The 22,021-nt window shown below is 41.7% G+C and overlaps 3 protein-coding genes and 1 long non-coding RNA gene across 4 annotated transcripts; all 4 read right to left on the bottom strand.

Moving 5' to 3' along the window:
- Positions 1–272: 272 nt before the first annotated feature.
- On the bottom strand, positions 273–3,817 carry fam113 (family with sequence similarity 113). Its single transcript, XM_070930238.1, has 7 exons — positions 3,745–3,817; positions 3,467–3,546; positions 2,958–3,190; positions 2,453–2,603; positions 1,557–1,800; positions 635–844; positions 273–421 (listed from the first exon to the last, which is right to left on the bottom strand). Exons 1-7 carry the CDS (start codon positions 3,815–3,817, stop codon positions 273–275), a joined length of 1,140 nt encoding a protein of 379 aa, XP_070786339.1.
- A 1,754-nt stretch (positions 3,818–5,571) lies between these two features.
- rpgrip1 (RPGR interacting protein 1) lies at positions 5,572–14,825 on the bottom strand. The gene is made up of 30 exons (XM_070929961.1): positions 14,738–14,825; positions 14,344–14,397; positions 14,033–14,150; positions 13,627–13,832; positions 13,417–13,519; positions 12,856–12,996; positions 12,591–12,696; positions 12,444–12,467; positions 12,197–12,343; positions 12,019–12,092; positions 11,690–11,910; positions 11,349–11,455; positions 11,193–11,243; positions 10,890–11,069; positions 10,673–10,790; positions 10,378–10,541; positions 9,942–10,290; positions 9,609–9,769; positions 9,148–9,380; positions 8,830–8,945; positions 8,439–8,647; positions 8,141–8,197; positions 7,840–8,036; positions 7,589–7,667; positions 7,306–7,363; positions 7,034–7,128; positions 6,735–6,924; positions 6,565–6,649; positions 6,319–6,446; positions 5,572–5,932 (listed from the first exon to the last, which is right to left on the bottom strand). The coding sequence occupies exons 1-30, from the start codon at positions 14,823–14,825 to the stop codon at positions 5,703–5,705; spliced, it is 4,089 nt and encodes a 1,362-aa protein (XP_070786062.1). The 3' UTR covers positions 5,572–5,702.
- A 1,569-nt stretch (positions 14,826–16,394) lies between these two features.
- Positions 16,395–19,399, bottom strand: LOC139305539 (E3 ubiquitin-protein ligase TRIM39-like). The gene is made up of 7 exons (XM_070929421.1): positions 18,809–19,399; positions 18,617–18,712; positions 18,029–18,262; positions 17,792–17,939; positions 17,643–17,669; positions 17,053–17,198; positions 16,395–16,934 (listed from the first exon to the last, which is right to left on the bottom strand). The coding sequence occupies exons 1-7, from the start codon at positions 19,376–19,378 to the stop codon at positions 16,503–16,505; spliced, it is 1,653 nt and encodes a 550-aa protein (XP_070785522.1). The 5' UTR covers positions 19,379–19,399; the 3' UTR covers positions 16,395–16,502.
- Positions 19,400–20,165: 766 nt separating this feature from the next.
- LOC139306129 (uncharacterized) lies at positions 20,166–21,834 on the bottom strand. Its single transcript, XR_011599403.1, has 4 exons — positions 21,698–21,834; positions 21,324–21,335; positions 20,846–20,925; positions 20,166–20,729 (listed from the first exon to the last, which is right to left on the bottom strand). It is a non-coding gene; the product is annotated as an uncharacterized lncRNA (long non-coding RNA).
- Between the last annotated feature and the right edge of the window lie 187 nt (positions 21,835–22,021).

The raw sequence follows: 22,021 nt of genomic DNA, 5'->3' as shown, positions 1-22,021 counted from the left end.
AAAATGCTCTGAAATGAAAAATGTGTTAAAACCTATTTTTGGTGTCAAACAACAAACAACAAACTGAAAATTCAAAACAATTAAGTACTAATTTACAATACAAGAAAAAGGACCGATATGTGTATGTCTGAGGACACTCACTGAATTAAATCTAACGGACTGAGCTAAGCAGTTTGGGGATTAATGCTTCCTCCTGACTGTTGCAGATGAGGCCAAAGACTGGAGTAAATAACACAATAAGTGGAATGTGACCATGTCTGGCCGCTACTGCCTCAGTAGTAGCGGCCATGACGAGCGTATTGACTGGGTCTGTGGTGGGTGTATGGAGCATAGTGGTGTCTGATGTGTCGGCTCCTCATCACGTACTGATGATGGTGCTGGTTGTAGGGCTCAAAGTGGTGGGGAGGCCTGTAGTTGAAACCTGCAGAACATACAGGACATGTTAATAGGCTCTAGAATAGACATGGCAGCTCAAAGGCACTTTCAGTAACTAGATCAGAAGACCCGCCAATACCTCGGTCTGAAAAACAAAATATTTCTACTGCAGTTTAGAGTGAAATTTGACCTGGGTGGTAAAATACAGTATCTCCAATCTGCCACATTTAAATCAGCATACCAGCGTCTGCAAACTTACCATTTCTAACCTGTCCATATTTATGTTGATATCTGTGGACTGGTAGGTGAGGCTGTGGCAGGAAGGCAGGTCTGTAATCTCCAGCAGCCTGATGGCGATATGTCCATGGCTGCGGGTTGTTCATCTTGAAGTTCAAGTAGCCAGGAGAGAAGGAATCACTGAAGAACTCCTCCCTGTAGCCGTTGTAATTTCCCTTTGATGAGTGTCGCTCTGGGGGAGGGATAGCAGAAAAGATACAAAACACTCCAGTAAAAACACAGCATGTCTGTGTGGCTATGTTCCTGACTTTTGAAATAGTTTTAGATATGAGCTGGAATATTAAATGTGACATAATTTTGGCTGTTGATTCAGAATGACAAAAAACCCCCTGTGGAAATAACAAAACTGGCCTTGAAGTAAACAAAGTATTAGTAATTTTAATTAAGTATTTAAAACCTTAAAACCCTTAAGAACCTATCTGTATTCTATTCTCTAAACCGTGGAAACAGTATTACCATCATGTTATCAGGGTCTCTGCAGATTTCAGAAAACCTAATTTATGTTCTAATAGTAAATGCTATTTAATTTTAAACTAACTGAAATCCCCATGTGGGCATTATACTGATATACAGCATTCACTGTCCACCACTGTAACTTTTAAACACGTCCTAATGTCCAGTACATTAATCTTGAAAGGTCATGTAGTTATTGTGATTTATTTTATCCATATTTGCTTCCCCTTTGTTAATCAATCGATATAAATAATCCTTATCAACACATTATCATCATCTGATGTCTTACCTGCAGGTTTGGAAGCATTTCCAAAAGCTGGCAGCTGATCAGTAACCTCAGTATGCTCTAAAAACAAACTCATGTCAACCAAATTGAAATCATATAAATTCCTTTAAAAAACAAAAAGGACACACGCAGTCGTCCTCCTCACCAACAGTCAGTGGACAGGGCATGACGACTCCCCAGGCCTGTGCAGAGTGCTGTAACAGCAGAGAGGTTATCTTGCGGTGGGCAAGGGCATTCCAGTGGACTCCATCATTCGTACGGTGGTGCAGGGAGAAGCGGAACTGGAAGTGGAGGTCCAACACATCCATCTCGTAGGCGTTTGCCAGAGTCCCGCTGTAGAAGTTGGCTTCAATCACATCGTGACGCAGCTGGGAAGCCTTGTGCTCAATCTGAGGCGAAGGAGAGAGAGAGGACAAAGCTTTAAGGCTGGAAGAGCAACAGTAGCCTGGAGAAAATGCTTCTTACCCTCCATCAGACAAAGTGTGGAAAGAAAATGTACTGAAAATATAACCAAACTACTCTTACACATTACTATGGTTTACACAAGCAAAGGCATTTCTTCCGTTTTAGTGTGATGATCTAGTTTGAACTCTACAGGCACCTCCTGCTTTTTGCATGTTTTGAATGTATCAAGTATAATAGTCCCAGTTTCACTATGAGCTTACAGTTTTGACTGTGGACATTATAGTACAGTGTAGTCCTACTGTGGACAGAGACAAATAAAATAAAGAATCAATAAATAAGTAAATTAGTTTTTCCAAATGGAATCCATTTGTATGCAAACTATTTTTGAATTTCTGATGTTACAAAGCTGCCGACAGGACAGCTGGTTCTGAGGACAGTGACACAGCTACTGAGGTTGGAGTCGATGTGGACTGAATGAATGTACACCTCAGTAAAGGTTACACACCTCTGATGTCTCCCGTCTAATGTGAATTCCCAATAAGAGTAGATATTTCAGGATAGATTGTGCGGCAGTTTGACCCAACAAGACCCAATTTCAAAGTCTAGTTACAATGCAGATGGTTGGCGACAACATACCTCAGGCACCAGGAAACCACCTCTGATCCTCTCTCCTAAGGGCATGGTGAGGTTCCATACCACCAGGGTTTCCTTAAGCAGAACCCCATTCAGCTCATTAAAGAACTTATGTAGGTTCTCTTTGTAGTCATCAAACCAGTTGGAATAGTATCTACAAAACCCAACACAGATACAGATGCACATATGAACAACAAATTCACTATACACAAACTAATCAAAAGAGATTCAGTGACACCTTACACCAGGGAACAGGTTAGGCAAACAGCCTCAAGTGCTTATTGTGGTTCATTCAAGCTGAGCAGTGCTTTGCCCTCTGCCACTGCTGACTCTCTCGTTATTATTATTTTTTCATTTTATTTCACTGTGTCTTAAAAGTAATATTTGTGTGAACCTCGACTGGCAAACAGCTGGAAATTGCATGAACACGTTTTAAGCATACAATAACAACAGATCAGCTAGGCAATTAGTACTACCAGTACTATTAACAGTTACTCCACCTACCCACCTTGAAATATCCCAAACGCAGGAGTTGACAATGACTACATCTGGTGTCAAGCCATGGCGGAAGTCTTCCAGGATGCTCTGCATGTAGGAAGAGTAGATGCGGGTCACAAAGTAGAAGCGGACCAGGTGGTGAGCAGACTGAAACTGCCGAACCTCCCGGTACTCCGTTCCATTGTTCATTTGATTTAGACAACCCCCTTCCACCAGGCAGTCCTGTTCAAAGCTCATCTCCCCCTGAAATAGAAAGATATGAGAGAGTGAAGACAACAGGGGCACATGGGAATGGAGACAGAAGCTAGCTATGTGGGGAAAGATGTATTTTTAAAAATATAGTTTGTCCTGACAACCACCGAAAAACAAGTCAAATGATGAATAAATGTTCCACGTCCAAGTGTAGCAATGTTGCTACATTTAACTTTTTTAAACACTAGATTCCTTCCCCTGTTTTACCTTCTTTTTATCAGTAGTTATGTAAACCTGGTAAATGTTAGTCTTCTAAACATCACTTGCCTTGCTCTTGAGTTGCCTTAAATTGAGATATTTCTCCTTCTGCAACAGCAGAACAATGTCCTTGTACACGGATCGCTGAACTGGGGATGAGATAGAGAGTATTAGAGTAAAAAGCTGACCCATGCTCACAACCGAGTAATCCAATTTTATTTTTGTATCTTTTATTAAGATCCAGTTCAGGGTGCTTACATATTTCTCTTAACTGTTTTCAAACATATTTGTTCCTTTTCAAAGATTTTTTGAAAACGAGGAGGTGAATTTAAGTGACTGTTACTCACTGGAGTCTCCCAGCACCACAATGAACTTGTTATGGAGCAGCTGGCTGGCCTGCTGGTGGCTCACACGCTTCATTGTTTCCTTCTGTTAATTACAATACATAACATTTTGTTATTTTCATTAAAACAGTGTGAAAGTGAGAGGTCCATTTACCCATGACATAGGATGGCTGACATTACGTGGGGTAACAGGCTTTATAAGTGCTTTCAGGAGTAATTAGCACAAGGCTAAATTACAGAACTGCACAGAATTCACACTTCTGTGGCATACTAGCTAATAAAATAGGCTTAGGCTAATTAGCTTTAGCCTTGACCTAACTAAATTAACATAACATTAAGGTGACACACAACTACTTACCATTGTTGTATTTAGGGGAAAATTGCAGACTTGTTTAACAGTTGAAGCGAACTACTAACGATAGCCGTTTTAAAATGATCTCGCTGTTGGCAGCTTGAGTTTTTTATTTATTTATTTTTTAAATCTAGCTAACGTTAGCCAACGTTACTGGAAAGTGAATCATCACAATTTGGACGTCTTTAGTTCCACGACCCAAACCCGCAATAGCCTCACCAACAGGCCCCTGGCTCCACTTTTAAAGTTGTTTGACAACTCGAACACGCTAAAGTTATGGCAATTGTTTCATTTTGTAGCTTCAACATAAACGTTTTAAATTATTACTCGACTTTGCCGTTAATGTGATAGACAGTTAACGCCACAGGTGCCTCCTAATTGAGGCTTTCAGTGACTGTCGGAAATATCATACTTTTCCACAATAAGTTGCCAACTGTTGCGTTGGCAAGTCGGCTAGCTGTGTAGTTATACTCCTGTACAATGCAGTGGTAGATAATTGAAGATGAAATTTGGACCAACAAGATATCAATATTGTATTCTGGTTGTTGATTGGTTAGGGAGGACGTCCTAAATTGGAGCATAATTTTATGTGTTTTGGCCAATAACAGATTGGCATGAAAAAAGTAGATTCAATTGATATAAGAGAGGGGCCGTCCTCCTCTGCCCCCAACCACTTCACACAGACTGCCCTGTCCCCTCTTGACTGCAGGTGCCGCTGTTGAAGCATTTTAATCAGAATTTCAACAATGGCTTTTTTCCAAAGAGAGAAAAATTATTTAAAAAAATGACATTAGCTGAGACATGAGATTAGCTAATGGTTTTATGAATTTAAAATTGAATTGCAAAATGAATAGGAAGTATTTTAAATGTAACTTTTTATTTGTCATTGACTTAACTTTTACCCTGTTCTACAAAGCCATTTGTGCATTGTGTATGTACCCTGTTGCCTCCAAGTTCCTTTTAGGCTCAAATGATATGCCCAGAGACCAACCAGTACCCCTATGCGGGAATAATCAATTAGATTGTGGCCATTTGATTAAACACAAATTAAGGAACCATCCAGCAATATTAGATATGTTGAAGAACTCTATCAGCTGTAAAGATCACCATCAGTTTAACACCAACAGACTTTCAAAGAGGAACAATGCTTGACTAAAAGTCGGCTCTTATACATAAAGTCTAAGAATAATCTATTTAAACAAATACTGCTTGTGTTGCCATCACTTTTAGGATGGGATTAAGATTTTAATTGCATGACATTTTGAAGAACAATATAAACAATCCTGTGACACTTTTGAGAGTTCTTTGCTCTAAGTTTGGTGGAGAAATGTATGACACCTAGGAAGAAGTCTACTCAGAAAGATACTGTCAATCACATACATGATAAAGATATAATGGATAAACTGGGAGATTGAAACCTGGACATCAAATGTATGAAATTCACAAAGAAACCTTGCAGAACATCCTCAAATGCCTTTCAAAAAATGACTCTTTATTTCATTGCTTTTGGAAATGCTGCAGAAAACGCTACAAAGACATAACTCCTCCATGTGCTTAAAACTGTTTCATACAGAACACAATCTCTCTGTTTATCTCATACTAATTACTTTCAGTAGAAGTCACTGTCATCACCATGATCTGTCACTTGTATCTGATCTTTTTTCTTGTCTTCCTCCTCCTCCTCCTCCTCCTCCTCCTCGTCTTCATCATCTGTCTCGTCTGCTCTCTTGGTCTCGCCTTTCTGGTGAAACTCCTGGTATATACCAGTCAGAGCTTTTGCTGCTTCCAGAGACACTTTCAGATTTCCAATCACCTCTTTGTCTTCATCCACACTCAGAACTGGAGGAAACAGAGACACAGGGGCAGACAGACTGTAAGAAGACTCCATGTTTCACACATTATCCAAGAAAGGGCATAAAAAGCATCATCCACTGCCTGAATTTGAAGGAGGGCAACGAGAAACGTACATATAATCACACAAAATCTTTACGTTTGCTATGGTACCAGGCACACCTCTTTATTTTCAGTATGTACATAGTTTGCAATGTAGCCTGCTTATGATTTTTCACTCACAATCAAGTTTAAAAGAATCAAAGCTATAGCATGCAAAATATTGGACACAGAGAGCTGAAAGTGCTACCACCTTGAGTGTTGCTTTGAATTAGAGTCTTGGTATTTTAGTTCACACAAAAACACAAAAAACATCACACAAATACAACACCTACTGTCTATTTGTTGGTCGGTGACATCATTTCCTGTGAGGAGCAGTTCCTGTAGGTCCAGAAAAGCATGTCCAACGTCCACACACTCCTCGTCATCATCCATCGGCTCACTGACCACTGTGAACTTTAACCTTTCCCAGACACACAGGCATACACACTTACATTTTGTGGTTTGGGTCTAGAGACAAAGTGGTGTATTCACTCATACTTTAACATGTAAAATGAGATAAAAAGCACGAATGACACTACCTGCCCTGGTTGGGGTCGGCGCCCTCCAACATGGTGTAAAGATATTGTCTGAGTGGAGCCGACTGTGAACCATCCACATAAATCACTAAGAGAGACAAACAGAGAGATTTGGGGTTTATAAAGGAGGTTTAAAGTACATACACAAAGCCACGAATGTAACCCGCTCTCACCTCGGGTGAAGTTGTAGTGAATCTCCTCCCCCTCTATGGGTTTGCGGAGGGACATGGGTGTTTCTGTCGTCTCCATCGGGACGCCCAGCAGCCGATACTCCACATAAACACGCTGCACGGACTGGTCCAGCGCCATGTGTGAGGACGGTTCAAACGTCAGGGACAGAATCTCGACTCTCAGCTTGTCTCCCTGGAACACATAAAATGAAAGGTCAAACTTGTGCTAGATCCACAGTTGCACACATGACATTCTTTCATTCATACATTTTCTCTCACTCACAGGGTTACTTAATTCGTACCTTCCTCATTTTTTGTCTTGGTGGAATGATGATAATGTCGCTTTGTGAGGAACTTGACTCTGAAGACTCTGGGCCCTCACTGTCTCCTGCAGCAGCTGTAAAATTAGAAAAAAAATCAAAAACACATATGAGAATAACAGGATTTATTTCAGTTTAAATATGACTGGCTGAGCTGAAAGTTAAAGCAGTCAGAGAGGCAGAGTGAGGCTTCAAATTACTGATAGAAACTCAAAGCAGGTGTTTTGGCCTATTGTGTGTATACGAAGAATTACCACTCTCACTCTTATCCTCCTCTTCATCCATTGACACCTGATCCACAGAGGGAATGTCCTGAGAAGAAGAAATGAGATATGAAACCATTCAACAGCCAGGTCACAATCAGTGTCCTCTAATTCTAAGTACTCTTGTTTCTCCATCATTGTTTTGGCTGATATGTATTTCTCTACCAGATGTTGTTTTCAGGCCTGTTAAGAGAGAGAGAGAGAGAGAGAGAGAGAGAGAGAGAGAGAGAGAGAGAGAGAGAGAGAGAGAGGGAGAGAGAGAGAGAGAGCCTACCTGAGTCCTGGCATCGCTGGCAGAGCTTCGACTTGACAGTACGACGGGTGATTGTCTGGAAGACGTTCCCTCTGAAGATCTCCAATAAGATTAAATAATTGATTCAATATATTTTATCTTTAGTAGAGGTGAAAATTATAACAATACTAAGAAAGCTCAGGTGGTATAACACATTTAGTCATATTACATATTTTGAATGTTTAGCTTGATTTGAAATTTCAGTGGAACCAGAATCTTTTCCAAATCCTTACTTGCTGGTTGGCAAACGAGAGGGCGTGGTCAGTCTCGGCTCAGGCGTCAGATGGGGTGTGCCCCGGTAGAGGTCAGGGGACCTCTTGGTGGACCTCTTCCTGGCTGTGGACTGGCGAGTGGCTGGTGGTTTCACAGAGGTGGTTTGCTGTGTTCGTATGTTCTGTGAGCTTTTCTGTTTGACAGCTGGAGGCTGAGGCTGTAAACAGAGAAATGTACCAGTAATCAAAAGAGTTCTTATACTTGATGAAAAACACACAGTTCAGTTCAATTTGCTACGTTTGGAGGTGCTTAAAACCTTACCTGAACTTTAGTCTCTTTCTGCACTGCTTTGGTTTCTCTTGGCTCGAGGAGGTGAGTCTGTGGTACAGCCACAGAAGAACAGGTATTAAGCTAGACAATAAGAAGTGTCTTTGAATCCATCATAGATTTTAGCATTTACACATTTTTGAGGACTTCTTTACCCAAAAGTCCTATGACATGATTTAAGCAAATTGAACACTCACGCAAACAGATGTACATGAAATAATTGTACAGTTCCCCAGAGCATTACTGGTCCTTCCCAAACCTTTTGACACAAAAATAAAATAAACAACGCCACCTTCACTCTGGGCTTGGCTATGGGCCTCTGTGACACTTCAGCCTGCTCTCTCCTCTTCTCCTCCCTCTCAGTGCTTTCCGTCACTCTGTCCTGTCTTCCATGTCTACCCGGCACGGTGTCCACCGATTGTTGGAAGGGGTACTTCCATTTTATCATGACCCTGACCATGCCCCGAGGCCCACCAGCTGGATCCCTCAGAACATAGTCACCTGGCAGGATGGAGAGAAAAACACACTCAAACTGCTGATTGGGTAGTGTGCCGTTCTGGTTCTTGAGAAATGATATAATACTGATTCTAAAATAACAGTAAGTTCTGTGAACATGTGATGTAACCATGTGACAACATGTCAGATGAATAATGTAATTGTTTTCCTTTTTCTCTCTCCCTCACCTCTGATCTCTCGGCCTGTAGCCAGGGCTCGCAGTGGGATGGGGGTCTTGGCCAGATAGACAGGCGGTATCTGGTCATCGCTGTCATCAAACACATATACCCACAAACTGCTGGACCTGGGCAAAAGTGGAGTTGAATGTTGTCAATGTTTTACAAAGATGAGAATTTTATAAAGCATCTTGCTTGCTCCTAAGAATTAAAAAAATTGATACCATACCATTTTCAAGACAAAAAAAAGGTGAAAATGTAAGACGGCAAGTGAATGCCCTCTTCAATATATAATTCATTTCTGACATATGTTTTTTCTGACTGTCATACCTCAGGTAGTGCAACACATCAGTTGTTACTGCTAATGGGTAGCTGGTGGTATCATTGAACACTGGGTCAGCGGCGCACTGGACTGTTTGAGAGACGTGAGGCGGCAGGTCGTAGAACCTGTACGTCAGGTACGCATCGGGCAAGAGTCCAGGCCAGCGGGCGCTAAGGCCCACACAACTTTCCAACATAACCACTAACTCATTGGGGATCCCCCCACCGTAGTCATGTAACTCCTGCAAGCAGAATCGAAAAATGACATTCAAAAAAAAATCAGCAGAAACGTGTTACCAAAGACCACGTCCCCTGTTACACTGGCTAATCCACAGACCTCACTGTGAACACTATGTTACCTCAATATGCACATTAATCATATACTGTATAGTATAAGCTGACTGAGTCATGTTTATTTACACTGTGGACATACTATTTCAAAATATGACCAATCAATCACACTCTTGTACCTCATGACCAGCATCTTGCCAGCCAAGAGAGATCTGCACAGGAGTCCTCTGTGTCACTGATCTCCTGTCAGCTCCTCTCTCTACAACAGCGTCTGCGGGCACTGCAGGACTAAACAGGCGCACCCAGAAATCCACAACACCAACAATTCCACCCTCGGAGCCTTGGACAGACAGGGACGGATGATATAACCACACACAGTGCATTATGTAATAACACAATATGTAAAAAAAAAAATACAGGTCATTTATAGAATATCTTCATATTGGCAATCACTGCATGTTAACAGACTGTGTTATATTATAGTTCCTTTTTCTTTATACAACATTACTCACCTGTGATATTGACACGTCCACCGATGCGCTCCCCTCTCCTTTCCATGGCACCCATGAGGGACATCTGCCCACTTCCATGTGTCACAAACCTGACCCCTCCTAATGCCTGGTGGAGCTCCACTCTGACCCGTGACCCCTGACCCCCCAGCCTGCCCAGATCTCGGGCTGTCAGAGCATAGCGGGACGTGAAGATGTAGCTGGGTTGGCTGCCTGACACCAGAGGAGTGGAGTGCACCTCGAAGTCCAAGAGGCTGTAGGTGCAGAAGGTCACAATGTCTTCACCTCTCCCATCCACTCCCGGGCGGATGCTTCCCATAATACGAAGCCCTGCTGGGGTGAAGGTGGCGGACTGGAGGGGCAGAAAAACAGCTTCATGGGAAACTTGCTCCAAATGATTTTGAATGAAAAAATATCAAATTCAGGTACAATGTCTGACCTTAAGGTGGATCTCCAGCAGTGACTCGCCAGCCCTCAGCTGTGAAAAAGACATGTCATCCTCAATGGGCTCTACAATCTCCTGGTCTCCAGCTGGCCAAGTGTACTGTATTGGTATGGTCCGTTTGTAGTTCCTGGGGCTGTATGCTAACTCCTTCAACTGAGCTTCAGAGTACAAATAGAAAAATAGAGTTTTGAGATTCTGAAGGTTTCACACCCAGTGTTTTTTTCTGAACAAACTAAAATATGTTAACACATCACTTCCTGCATGAAAGGAGTGTTGTTGTTGTTCATACCTTGTAAAGAGTTGATCTGTAGAGCTCTTTTTGATAAAAGTTTGTCTTTCTCTGCCACCCTCCTCCTGCTCTCCTCCCTCTCTCTCTCCATCTTCTCGTTGACTGTGTTCAACTCTTCCTTGGGAAGGAAAGTTTCATTGACAAGACAAGTTCAGTTCAAATGGGAAGAGAAGCTTTGTGTTATGTACATGTATTTGACGTGTGTATGTGCGTGTACCTGCAGGTCTTGACTGATACGGTGCTCCAGCAATAGAAGGTTTCTGGTTTTCTGCAATTCCAGCACAGTCTCGGCATGCGAGGCCTGGATGTTTACCAGCTCGCGGGGCGAATCCTCCACCTTCCCATCATCCCAGAGGAAACGCAGCGACACCTTGCTCTCCTGCTGCATCCTAAATGCCTGTAGTTGGAGGGAAATCATGAATCAAGGTCCAATGTTGCAATGTTGGTCCAATTGCATTTAGTCTTTTGCATTGCATTTAGTCTTACAGAGGACATAGGTTAAAAAAAAAAGTGGGCCAACCTTGATCTGCAAAAGAGTTTCACTGAGCTCCTCAACACTCATGTCAAACTCCTGGAAGAGAGAAGAGAGAGAGATGATGAAACCTGTGTCAAGAGAAAGAGACTGATGTGTGAAACAGCTGTTCAGCTGTATATGATTCAGTTCTTCAACTCTGACCCCGGTGACAGAGTCCAGTCTGTCCTGCAGAGCAGAAACCTGCTCCCTGTACTGGAGAACCTCTTGTTCTAGATGCTCTCGTTTGTCTCTCGTCATCATGGAAAACTCTAAACGAAAGGACACATAAATGAATAAATGGGACTGTAAATTGATGTACTGTTTCATTCTGTTGCTGGAGAATCTCTTTGCTTTCGGTATTGGACAATTTGAGGTGTTAGGCTCTGATTTAGGGGAACCCATCATAAAATTACATTTATCTTCACGAACTAACTCCAAATCCAGTTGTTTCTTCTAATTGTCAAACTGCAGAAGATGCAGTGCCAACATGCTGAGACCCCTACCTCTTTCTCGCTCCCTCTGCTCCTCTAATGTCTCCCTCTCTCGTCTCAGTTTCTCCTTGTCCAGTTCCAGCCTTCCTCTGTCCTCCCTCTCTGCTTGCAGCATTTCTTCCAGTCTCTGGATGTCCGTCCTGTAGATGTTTTCTCCCTGTTTCTCCCTCTTCTGCTCCACTTCTCTATGTTTTTCCACCCGGCCATCACGGCTGCTTTGCACAGATAAAGTACTGGGGGAAAAAAAGAAAGGTAAATATAAACATGAAAGGAGAAACACAAAATTACTTTCAGAAGTCCAATGTTAGGACTACATGGGCCGATACGACTTAAACTCTTACCTCTCCAGTAGAGTGTCATAGTTTTCCTTTATTAGATCCCTCTCTCCCTCCAGGTCTGATATTCTCTCCTGTAGCTGAAAGAGAAATCAAATGAAATCTTTTAAAAAACTGACACCACTTTACATGATATTGAGTCTTTCTTAGTCTGGATTCATCCCTGCAGATACAGATGCGGCACCTTGTCCAGGGTCTGCAGAGCCATGGTAGAGGTGGTAAGTTTTCCCTCCAGTGCCAGTGCTCTCTGTCTCTCCTGCTTCAGCTGTTCAGTCAGCTCCTCCACTTTCTCCAGCAGAGCGCCCTGGCTCTCCCTCAGCGACCTCTGACTCTGGGGTGAACACATGCTTAAAATTAATATGAACACTTATTCATTTCTGAGTGAAGTATCAGACATATTTATTAAGCTTTTTGTGTAACAGGGTATTTACCTCCTCCAGCTGATTCTCATATGCCTGGAAGGAAGGAAAAAAGACAATTTTGAAGACCAATTAAAGTGTAAGTCTAAGTGACCAAAGTAACCAATAAAATAACATAAGAAGAAATGAATGATTCATAGACAAATGAGGTTGTGTAACCGCTTGCAGGTTGTTGAACTTCTCCTGGGTGACTCTCAGGGCGGTGCTCTTGTCTGAAAGCTGCTTTTGTAGACGGATCAGATCCACATTCTCTCTAATAGTTATTCTGACAGAGAGATACAATGTTACAAAAGCTAATTTAATTTACTAAAATATACTCTAAAAAGTACATAAAATTCAATGCACCCTTCCACCAACTGCAGTAGTAATATAATAGCCGTAATATTAGTATTAGTGATATTAGTAGTATTTCTGCTGTAGCCACCTGTGTCTGTCAGACTGCTGCTTCCTTATCTCTTTCACCGTTCCCTCTATCGCTTTCTCTTTCTCTCTCAGCGTGTCTCTGAGTGCCTGGGCGGTCAGCTCCAGCTCTGCAACCCTCACCTGCTCTGTCACACTGGACCTGCTGGGAGGGACAGGTGTGGAGGGGCAGAGGGAAGTCAGGGTGAAGTCATGAGGGGGTTTGGAAGTAAGGGTGGGAGTGACGATGTGATCAGAGGTTAGAAAACAGGAGAGAAACAGGACAAATGCAGGGCTGGTAAAGACTCCCTTGACTCCCATCTCGCCCCCTAACATGATTTATTTTCTCAATTATGATTCACACTACCTGATCAGAAAGGGTTTTTTTGCATATTCCTATTGCCCTGCACAAACCCTCATATGTCTTTTATTTTTTAACCATAATGTTTAGATAGTAGTAAACCAGAGTGGGCTATATTCAAGTGAAAAACAGGAGGAAACTGCTGATATGACATGTCAATTAAATACTTTCAAAATATTATTTAGTTATTTTTTGCTGAAAAAGTTCTGCACACTTCACACTTACAATCTCTCCATTTCTGCCCTGGTGTCTTCCAACATGGGGCCGTAGCGGGGCGGGGCAGTCTGGGCTGCCCTCCTGACGCCGCCCTCCACCTCCATACTTTTACCTGACAAGAAAAAAGAAGAGGAAGAGAGGGAGGAAGGTTGGAGATGGAAGAGGAAGCAGTAGTCACTCTTGCTTCCATTCATGTGCTATATCTTTTATACAACACACCTTTACTGAACTTGTATGGCGTGCGTCCACCGAGGTCCATAATGTGCTGCTTGGCCAGGCTGAGTTTGTTCTGTAGCACCCCTTTCTGGCTCTCCAGCATCGCCACACGAGCTTCCAGCTCCTGTATGGTGTCCTCCATGTCCCTGTCCTTCACACCACTGGACCCAGGGCGGGCCTGGCGAAGACGCATCAGTCTGGTGGACATCCTGAGGCGAGGAGGTTAAATCAGCCATATTAGAGGACTTGTCTTTATCATAAATCTCTTTAAATCACATCGTAGGGCTGCAACGGAGATGATTGTCCCAGCGACTCTGAGATGCCACATTGATGAGCCCAATTCTGCCCAAATGTCTGGTGTTACAGTCATTAGGGTATGTGTCAGCGTTTCTGTGTTGATGTGTGTCACCTGCGTAGCCTCTGCTCCTGTGTACGCGTGTGCTGTCTTAGCACACCGTTTTCCTCTTGCAGTCTGAGACACAAGTCCTCCAGGTGCTCTTTGGGAAACCGGAACAAGCGCTGAGGATCTGCTGAGACAGACAGAGAGACGGGCAGCCAAAAATAATGCTTTGTATATTTAGACAGCGGAAGAGAACAGAAGAGAATTTTTATATTTAGAGTTTCTATAATAGCAGGAAATGTACTTTTGTGTGCTTTTGATTGAAAGTCTGAACATTTGAGTTGAAATCTGAAAGCATGGGTTTTGTAAAGCGATTTTACCTTTTGTCTTCATGACTTGGTGCTTCTTCCATGGCTTCACGTCACGTAGAGTATCTGGGGAGAAGAGCATGAAGGTGACATATACAGACAGATTTATATGTATTTATAGACACACACACGTAGCACTTCTATTGCACAATACACAAGCACCTTTGACTCAATCAATATCCTAAACCCCTAACCTTCACCCTTACAACTAAATACTTAACCTTAACTTAAAGCTACTGTAGCTCATGGGATTTTGGTTGATAATGACAACGACCTTCATTTGGGAGTTCATTTTAATTTCTATTTTGTTATAACTTGTACTGAAAATTAAGTAAAGTGCCTGTCAAGATAGAACTGTTACAGTACATGTACACACAGATAATGGCATAAGACTATACACACAAACCTGGGACAGTCGGCATCAGCCCCCCCCTTATCAGTCCTACATCTCTGACTGGGAGATCTCCGGCTGTCTCATCTATCACTGGCGACATCACACCTCCACTCGGACTCAGCCAATCAGAAAGCTCTGGTCTTTGAAACGTCACAACAGCACACTTGTCATATTGACACCCATGGCTGGCTCACTGGCCTCCGTCCAAGTGAAGTTACAAACTGCAATGTGGACTAAAAAAGATTATATGAAAGGTTCTTGTAATATATGAGTTGTTACACTTACATTTGTATAATTATACAGCCTTAACAAACCGTTCCCTTCCTAGTTTTTGCCATTATGGTAAATGCATCATACGCTTCCATCACTTACTACGCTGTGGGGCTTAATGAGATCCAAGCTGCTGGAAGCAGTGCTTTCTATTACACACATACAGACATAAACTTTTAAATCCAGTTGTCATAATGGCAAAATATAGGAAATTAAGGTCTGTATATATCAATCGCTGAGGTCATTTTCTTTTTCAGTGACACTTGAAAGACTCTCTTCACACTGGAGAAGCTGTCATCCCTAACAGTTTTAGCTCCATTATACATGTTTAAAGTTATTAGCCAAATGTGGCAATTAAGTAGAAATTCATATAAATGCTTTGCTGTTTTAAGGTCTACATTGCTGCACAATAAATGATAAGCACCAGTAATCATACTGGTGGGACAGTTGTTTGCATTTTGATATTGCCTCCTACAGTAAGAGACATTGACATTGAAAACTACATTAACAAAATATTTGACTTACCCAAAGACGTTTTACCTCTGGTAAAGAAATGTTTAGTGTTCTTCTTGCTTGCTGGTGCTCAGTGCAACCTGCAGGCTCTCTACATGTGTGTGTCTCCGCCCTGTGCATGGATGATATCAGTTTTAATCCCTCTTTATCCCTTCCTCCCCCCCTCTTTCCCAACCTCTTTTAGCTTGCATCTTTATGGATGTTTCCTAATTGAAATTCTTTCAGGAATTCACAACAGTGTTAAACGATTACTTGCAATGACTGTGTGTTTGCATGTATGCATTTAGTTCAGTGACATGCTTGTGAGTATACACTATGTGTGTATGATGCCTCCTCCCAAGATTCAATCCTGAAATCTGCCTCAGTGCTCCATCTGCCTTGAAGCTAATCCCATTTCTGCACAAATCTGATTAGCCACCATCAGGTTGTACAGTCTAAGACGTGGTCTGAAGTCAGTTTTGTGGGTTAGCCTGCAATGACTGAGGGTAGCTTTTCTTGGAGTGAGGCAGGTCTAAGATCTGTGCTCAAGGTGTTACGTTTTAAGAGTGCATGAGCGAAGGGAAGAAGAAAAAAGAGGAGGAGGAAAAGAGGTAAACATATACAACAGATAGTGAAGGGAGGGGCAGGCAAGTCAGAAACAGGATTTGTATGATCCATGTGTGAAATTAGTTATTGTTGTGAATGAATCATCAAATAATGATGAAGAGCACAATTCATCCTTTATAATATCAAATATAACACTGATTGTACCTCTGTACGAAAGATTTCAGAAGGCAGTGCTTGAACATCCCGAAGCAAAACCACAAGTTTCATGCTAAAATCACCTATTTATTATTTGAAATAAAGACCATTTATACCTTTAGATTAATTGTTAAAAACACCATGTCTTGCTACTATAGTTCCAAGTCATATTTAGACTTCTAATAACACAAGAGTTGGACTTTAAAATAAAGTACCATGACATAAGAAACAGACAATGAATATACATTTCACATCATATTGTAATGTCATCTAAATCACCGCCTCCATTGACTCCACTGACAGGGCGGATGATAAGTGGTGATTTATTGCTGCCACTGTCACTCATATCTGGGTTAAAAAAGGGAAACATGGCATCAGTGAATTGGAACTGCGTAAAGGAATAGATGTGTGACTTGGACTCTGCATCATAGAAGGACACCGTCCCGTCCTCGTAGTCCAAAAACAACCCAACTACATGCGGCCTCTGAGAGACACACAGCAGCTCCGCCTGTCCTGCACATGCCCGGTACTCACTGGCCTTCCTCAAACAAATGGCCCAATAACCGTCCTCTGGACTCAGTGTGACCACACCCTTCCTGTTGACTGACTGTCGAGCCACACCCAAGTCCCACGATGTTTTGTCTCCCACGTCTACCTCCCAGTAGTGCCTCCCTGTGGTGAAACCCTGCATAGCAAGAGAGGCCCAGGTCATTGGGAGTATTCATCTCTCAGAGAGCGAAACAGAAAAGACTTAACATCCCTACAGGGATACACATACACATACAAACCACATCCTTATTTACCATGGTGGCGAGGACACATGGTGCCGTGTCAAAACGCTCTGGTATGTCCACCAGATTCTGTTCAACATCTCCATCCCAGACTTGCCTCCCATCCTCTGATAGAACCAGCCAAGTGTTGGCTGTCCTGGGGTCCAGATGAACATCAGCTGGTAGACAGACATGGTTTATATGGAACTTTACCTTCATTATCCTCAATTCAATTCAGTCAGTTGAGGCGTTCAGAAAAAATTTAACAAATCCTTGGTGAAAAGTAACTAAATCACAGTTTCTGTAACGGCAGGTAAAACCCAGTTGTATGCACTGGCAGACACATGGTGCACAGATGAGTTTTGTTGGTTGTCTCATGGCTCTTTGAAAAAGTACTGGTTATCAAACCTCTCTTATGGCTGACATATCAGTCGATCAATACACCCAGTTAGTTGATTGTCAGAAAATCAATCAGAAAGAATTTGGTAATTGATTAATGCCCAAAAGACCAACTGTTATGAAGCCCTTCAAAGGTATATTATGTTTTGATTTTATTGCGAAACAGGCCAAAAGATATAACTATAGGAGAGAGAGGCTGTTACTGACATTGTTACCAACTGTACCTGCATACTGCTGCATCTTCTCATGCTCTGTAAGTTAATAAGAACATATGATGGAAAACGAAACAAGCAACATTCATGTATTCAATCTGTGATCATGAAATTAAGGATTAATGGAGTGATGCTGACAAAAAATCTTTTAAGAAGTTGACCTTGAATGGAAAGCTTCTTCAAAGCTGACTGAAGCTGCTGTTCAATGTTGGCCACCGCCGTCCTCACAGTCCCCAAACATATGTCTGAATGGATGATGATGTCAGTGCAGGCTTTGGCAGAGGGAGGAGAAGTCAGAGCTGGAAACCTCTGACACAAAGAGAGAGAAATGGCTTTCTTTTTTGGTTTCTACTGTGGATATCAAATATCAAATCTCTTTCTGTGAGACCACTCCAGACCTGCAGAAGATGGAGATGGTCCTCAGTACAAGAAAGCTGCTCCATCTCACGTCTCTTCCTCTCCAGCTCAGTGATTTCCAGCTCCAGCTCTGTGATGAGCCTCTCCGCCTTCTGCTCTGCTGCTGCCTGCTTCCTCTGGATCATCTCCACCAGCTCTGCCTGACTTCTCTCCAGGGAACGAAACAGAGTGGAGAAGACCTCCATGCTTTCCACTATGGCCCTCTTTGAGTTTTTCTGAGGACATTGGATAATGAAAAAATTGTGTATATAATTTCAAGAATTTTTTCAATAATTTTCAACTATGTATTTGAACTGTATTTGTAAGAAAAACACGTCAGAGATGCACACATCTCACAAATTATTATTGAAAGAACATTTTTCTTAAAACAAGTCTCGAGGGTATCTTTAATACTTGCAATCGTAGCAATACATAAAACAAGTGATGCTCATGGCAGTAGGAGTTTAAGTAGTAGTACTCGTATAAGTAAATACAAATAGATTCCAAGCAAAATAATGATATGTTAATATAAGTCCTGCTGCAATGGCCCATCTGGACACATCCAGTTCTATGATCTTATGTCAACTCACTTTGCTGAGCTCCACAGAGTGTTTGATCTCCTCCACTTTCTGCAGTCTGCCCTGGATCATCTGCTGAACATCAGCCTTGATCCTATTCATCTGAGCCTGAACATCAGAGCAGGCGTTAAAACCAAAACCAGAATCAGAGTCCAAAGGCTGCCAAAGTATCTGATAGGATGATGGGGGAGTTTAGGACCTCACCTTCTTCTCCTGACCCTCTCGCTCCACTGGGACAGTGTCGTGACTGCGGTGGTCGGTCTCGGTGCACAGCACACACACACACCTCTGGTCGCTCCTGCAGAACAGCTCCAGGAGCCTTTGGTGCCTTTTACACATCCGGTTCTCCAGCATCGCCACAGGTTCAATCAGCTTGTGAATCTTCAGGGTGGCCACTCTCAGGTGTGGCTCCAGGTGACTCTCACAATATGAGGTCAGACACACAAGGCAGGATTTCTGGGCCTTTGTTTGCTTTCCCACGCACACATCACAATGTATGAATTTTCCTGCCGTTGACATGGCGCCGTTCTGCCTTCTTGCTCGGATCTGCTCTGACATTTCCTTGGCAAAGGAGTTTTCACAAAGCTCCGGGCGACCCCCAAAGGCCGTCTGACATTTGGGACAGCTGATGGCGAGGCTGTCGTCCCAGTGTGATGTGATGCAGGCGAAGCAGAAGCTGTGACCGCACGGGATGGAGACGGGCTCAGAGAAAACACCCTGACAGATGCAACACTGAAACTGCACCTCAGACAGGAGAACACTGAGGGAGGCCATGACCTCAGAGAGACAAAGAAAGAAGATCCTTGTTAACTGATTATGAATAGGAAATTAATCATTAACAATCTCAGGCAGAGGAAATGTGTTTTGGTAAAATTAACAATGACCTAAACAACAAGACATTTGTAAAACATGCAGAATTTTTCAGAGCTTTTGTCTTCATTGTTTTTAATGCAGGCACCATCAGTATTTTCAAACCGCCAGAAACATTTGAACTTCCTTATCATTAGCTTTTAACAATTCAGAGCACTCCTCTGGCCAAAGTCCAGCAGTATGGTCACATGACTCTGCCTCTCACTCACAGAAACTCACTCTGTAACCTTAGCTTTCAACATGGATAGAACACACCGATTCAAATTAAAAGACTAACATGCATGCTTATTTACACCTAGTATGTTTAATCACTGAAGTTACTGTATCTGTTTAGTCAAAGCACTGACACATACCCATCTGATATTTTGTCTTGGTCTTACCTTGTTGTTGAATGTTAAACGTGACCTCTGAGGTAGCAAAGGCAAACGCTGGCACTGCGGTTGTGAAGCCAAAGTCCTCCCCGTTTCCCTGTTACCACTCCCTCTGGGACTTTTTTTCCTCCAGAGTTTTTCAACCACTATGTTGTTCCAGGGTGGGAGGAGTGATGTCTAGATCAGATGCCTGACTGGGCTTGTATTGTGTAGTATTTCTTTGTAGTACATTTGTATTGCTTTGTACTGGAGAGAGCAACAACAAGGAAGTAGTAAAATAAAGCTCAGTCACATTCATATACTAATATAACAAATCAGCGTTCATCATTCCAAGGCTCTTTATTTCAAATGGACAGAAACATATTTTGTATATTCTCACACATTATCACAGCACTGTAACAATAATATCTTAACACAACTATAGCAAATTTCTAAGCAAGGATGCTTTGGCTATTACAGAAAAGATGAGTTTAGTACAGTATAGTTGTTTGGGGAGTGATCCCTGTTACTGTTAAAGCTACATGGAGTGCATAAATTGAAGTGGGATAAAGTTCTTTAATAACCTAACATTAAAACAAAAATAAATGAAAAACGAATCATGAATTAAGTGACCCCTACTTGACGTGCCATGTCTTATTTTAAGAAAATTCTCCAAATAGGTCAAACTACATTTCACTGGAATCTGATAATGATCACTTTTTCCCCATTTGCTTCAAGGAAAGCAATTCAAAATATGAAAAGTTTAAATAACTTGAAAAACAAAAACAATGTTTTAGAATTGCAGATCCATTCTCTTCCATTTCATCTCATCTTTAATCTGATGTCTCAACAGATTGAACTTTCAGGGACAACAACTGTGGCGACAATCCGTATCGTCTGAAGAGCTGGATAAAAAAAAAAAGCCACTCACACACACACACAACAGAAAAGAAGTTAACAAAATAATTTGTAATGATTTGAATTAAAAGTTAAAAAAAACTGAAACAGCAGTGAGTCTCACTTCCTCCAACGTGCTCTGTATGTCCGAGTCTGACAGCTGAATAAATGACTTCAATCTGATGTTCAATCCAACAACATAATCTGTTGACATAAATACACAATATGTTACATAACAATACACATGAAAATATAAAGGGATAAAGGATTCCATTAATATAGTATTCAAGATCATGTAAAATATAATAACCATAAATACTGTCATGACATCAACTTTTGCTGATGTTATGTAGTATGTAGTCATTATAGTTAATATATATATAAATGAATGGTTGTTTGATGAAGTTAAGTTCAAGTAGATCCAACATAAATAATTAATGAAAAACAAATACAAGAAACGTAAGCAAAAACAATGTAGTGGATAAGGATAAAATAAAATCAAGCTGATGACGTGTTTTATTTTATTTTATTGTATTTATGAATTGGGCACTCGATAAAAAAGCTCAGGCCATGTAATGAATGTAATAAATGCATATACTTACAAGGCCCGCTTACTGTAGGACGCAGAGTCAGAGGCAAGATGGTGTTTGTTTACATGGAGAGAAGAATATTTTAAAATTAATTGATATTTTGTTAATAAGTACATTAAGAAAGAAGGAAATTTATATTTATATTTTGAAATGAAAAAACTGCTGCTGGTATAATGAACCAGCACTGATTTTGCTGATGTAGTTAAGTAGTGGCCACCACAATGACTGCAACTAAGGTCATAAGCCATTAGTTAGCCATAAAACCATTTCTGTTATACGCTAGCAATTCAAATGTATATTTCATCATGTAGTATATTGTCATGTGTGGAAAAGAACTACAGCGTTATGCCTGGTTAAATACATGCTGATGAAATCAAATATCTTACCGGTGACTGCAGCAATGTTTACTCCACTGCTTCTGACGTTCTCAAACACAGAGAAGAGAGTGAATGTGTATTTAGTTCCAGCAGTGAGAGATGAGACTGTATGAGTTACTGGTCCGTCTCCATCTGGTGCAGTGATGTCGATCTCTGTACCATTAAACTGGAGAACAAAGCTGATGTTGTTGTTGACTTTATCCCACTGCAGAGTGATACTGGTCTCATCTTGTGCTGTTGATCTGAAGCTTCCTGTGTTTGGAGGAGCTGAGGCAGAAAGAGATCAGTGAATGATCAAGTCACTCTGCCTGGTAGTTAAAATGATCCAATTTG

Source organism: Enoplosus armatus, chromosome 23, assembly GCF_043641665.1.
Source record: "Enoplosus armatus isolate fEnoArm2 chromosome 23, fEnoArm2.hap1, whole genome shotgun sequence".
Taxonomy (NCBI): domain Eukaryota; kingdom Metazoa; phylum Chordata; class Actinopteri; order Centrarchiformes; family Enoplosidae; genus Enoplosus; species Enoplosus armatus.
The sequence above is the reverse complement of the archived record's forward strand: the minus strand, read 5'-3'. Positions and strand labels throughout refer to the sequence as shown.

Coding starts and splice junctions, on each gene's coding strand:
- LOC139305539 (XM_070929421.1), bottom strand. CDS start 19,378: ATGGCCTCCCTCAGTGTTCTCCTGTCTGAGGTGCAGTTTCAGTGTTGC. Junction 18,263..18,616: donor ACTCTGTGGAGCTCAGCAAA/GTGAGTTGACAT, acceptor CAATGTCCTCAG/AAAAACTCAAAGAGGGCCAT. Junction 17,199..17,642: donor GAAGATGCAGCAGTATGCAG/GTACAGTTGGTA, acceptor TCTGTCTACCAG/CTGATGTTCATCTGGACCCC.
- rpgrip1 (XM_070929961.1), bottom strand. CDS start 14,825: ATGTCGCCAGTGATAGATGAGACAGCCGGAGATCTCCCAGTCAGAGAT. Junction 13,833..14,032: donor CAGGAGCAGAGGCTACGCAG/GTGACACACATC, acceptor TCCTCGCCTCAG/GATGTCCACCAGACTGATGC. Junction 8,946..9,147: donor GATGTGTTGCACTACCTGAG/GTATGACAGTCA, acceptor ACTTTTGCCCAG/GTCCAGCAGTTTGTGGGTAT.
- fam113 (XM_070930238.1), bottom strand. CDS start 3,817: ATGAAGCGTGTGAGCCACCAGCAGGCCAGCCAGCTGCTCCATAACAAG. Junction 3,191..3,466: donor TAAGGCAACTCAAGAGCAAG/GCAAGTGATGTT, acceptor TTTCTATTTCAG/GGGGAGATGAGCTTTGAACA. Junction 845..1,556: donor GCCCTGTCCACTGACTGTTG/GTGAGGAGGACG, acceptor TCCCTCCCCCAG/AGCGACACTCATCAAAGGGA.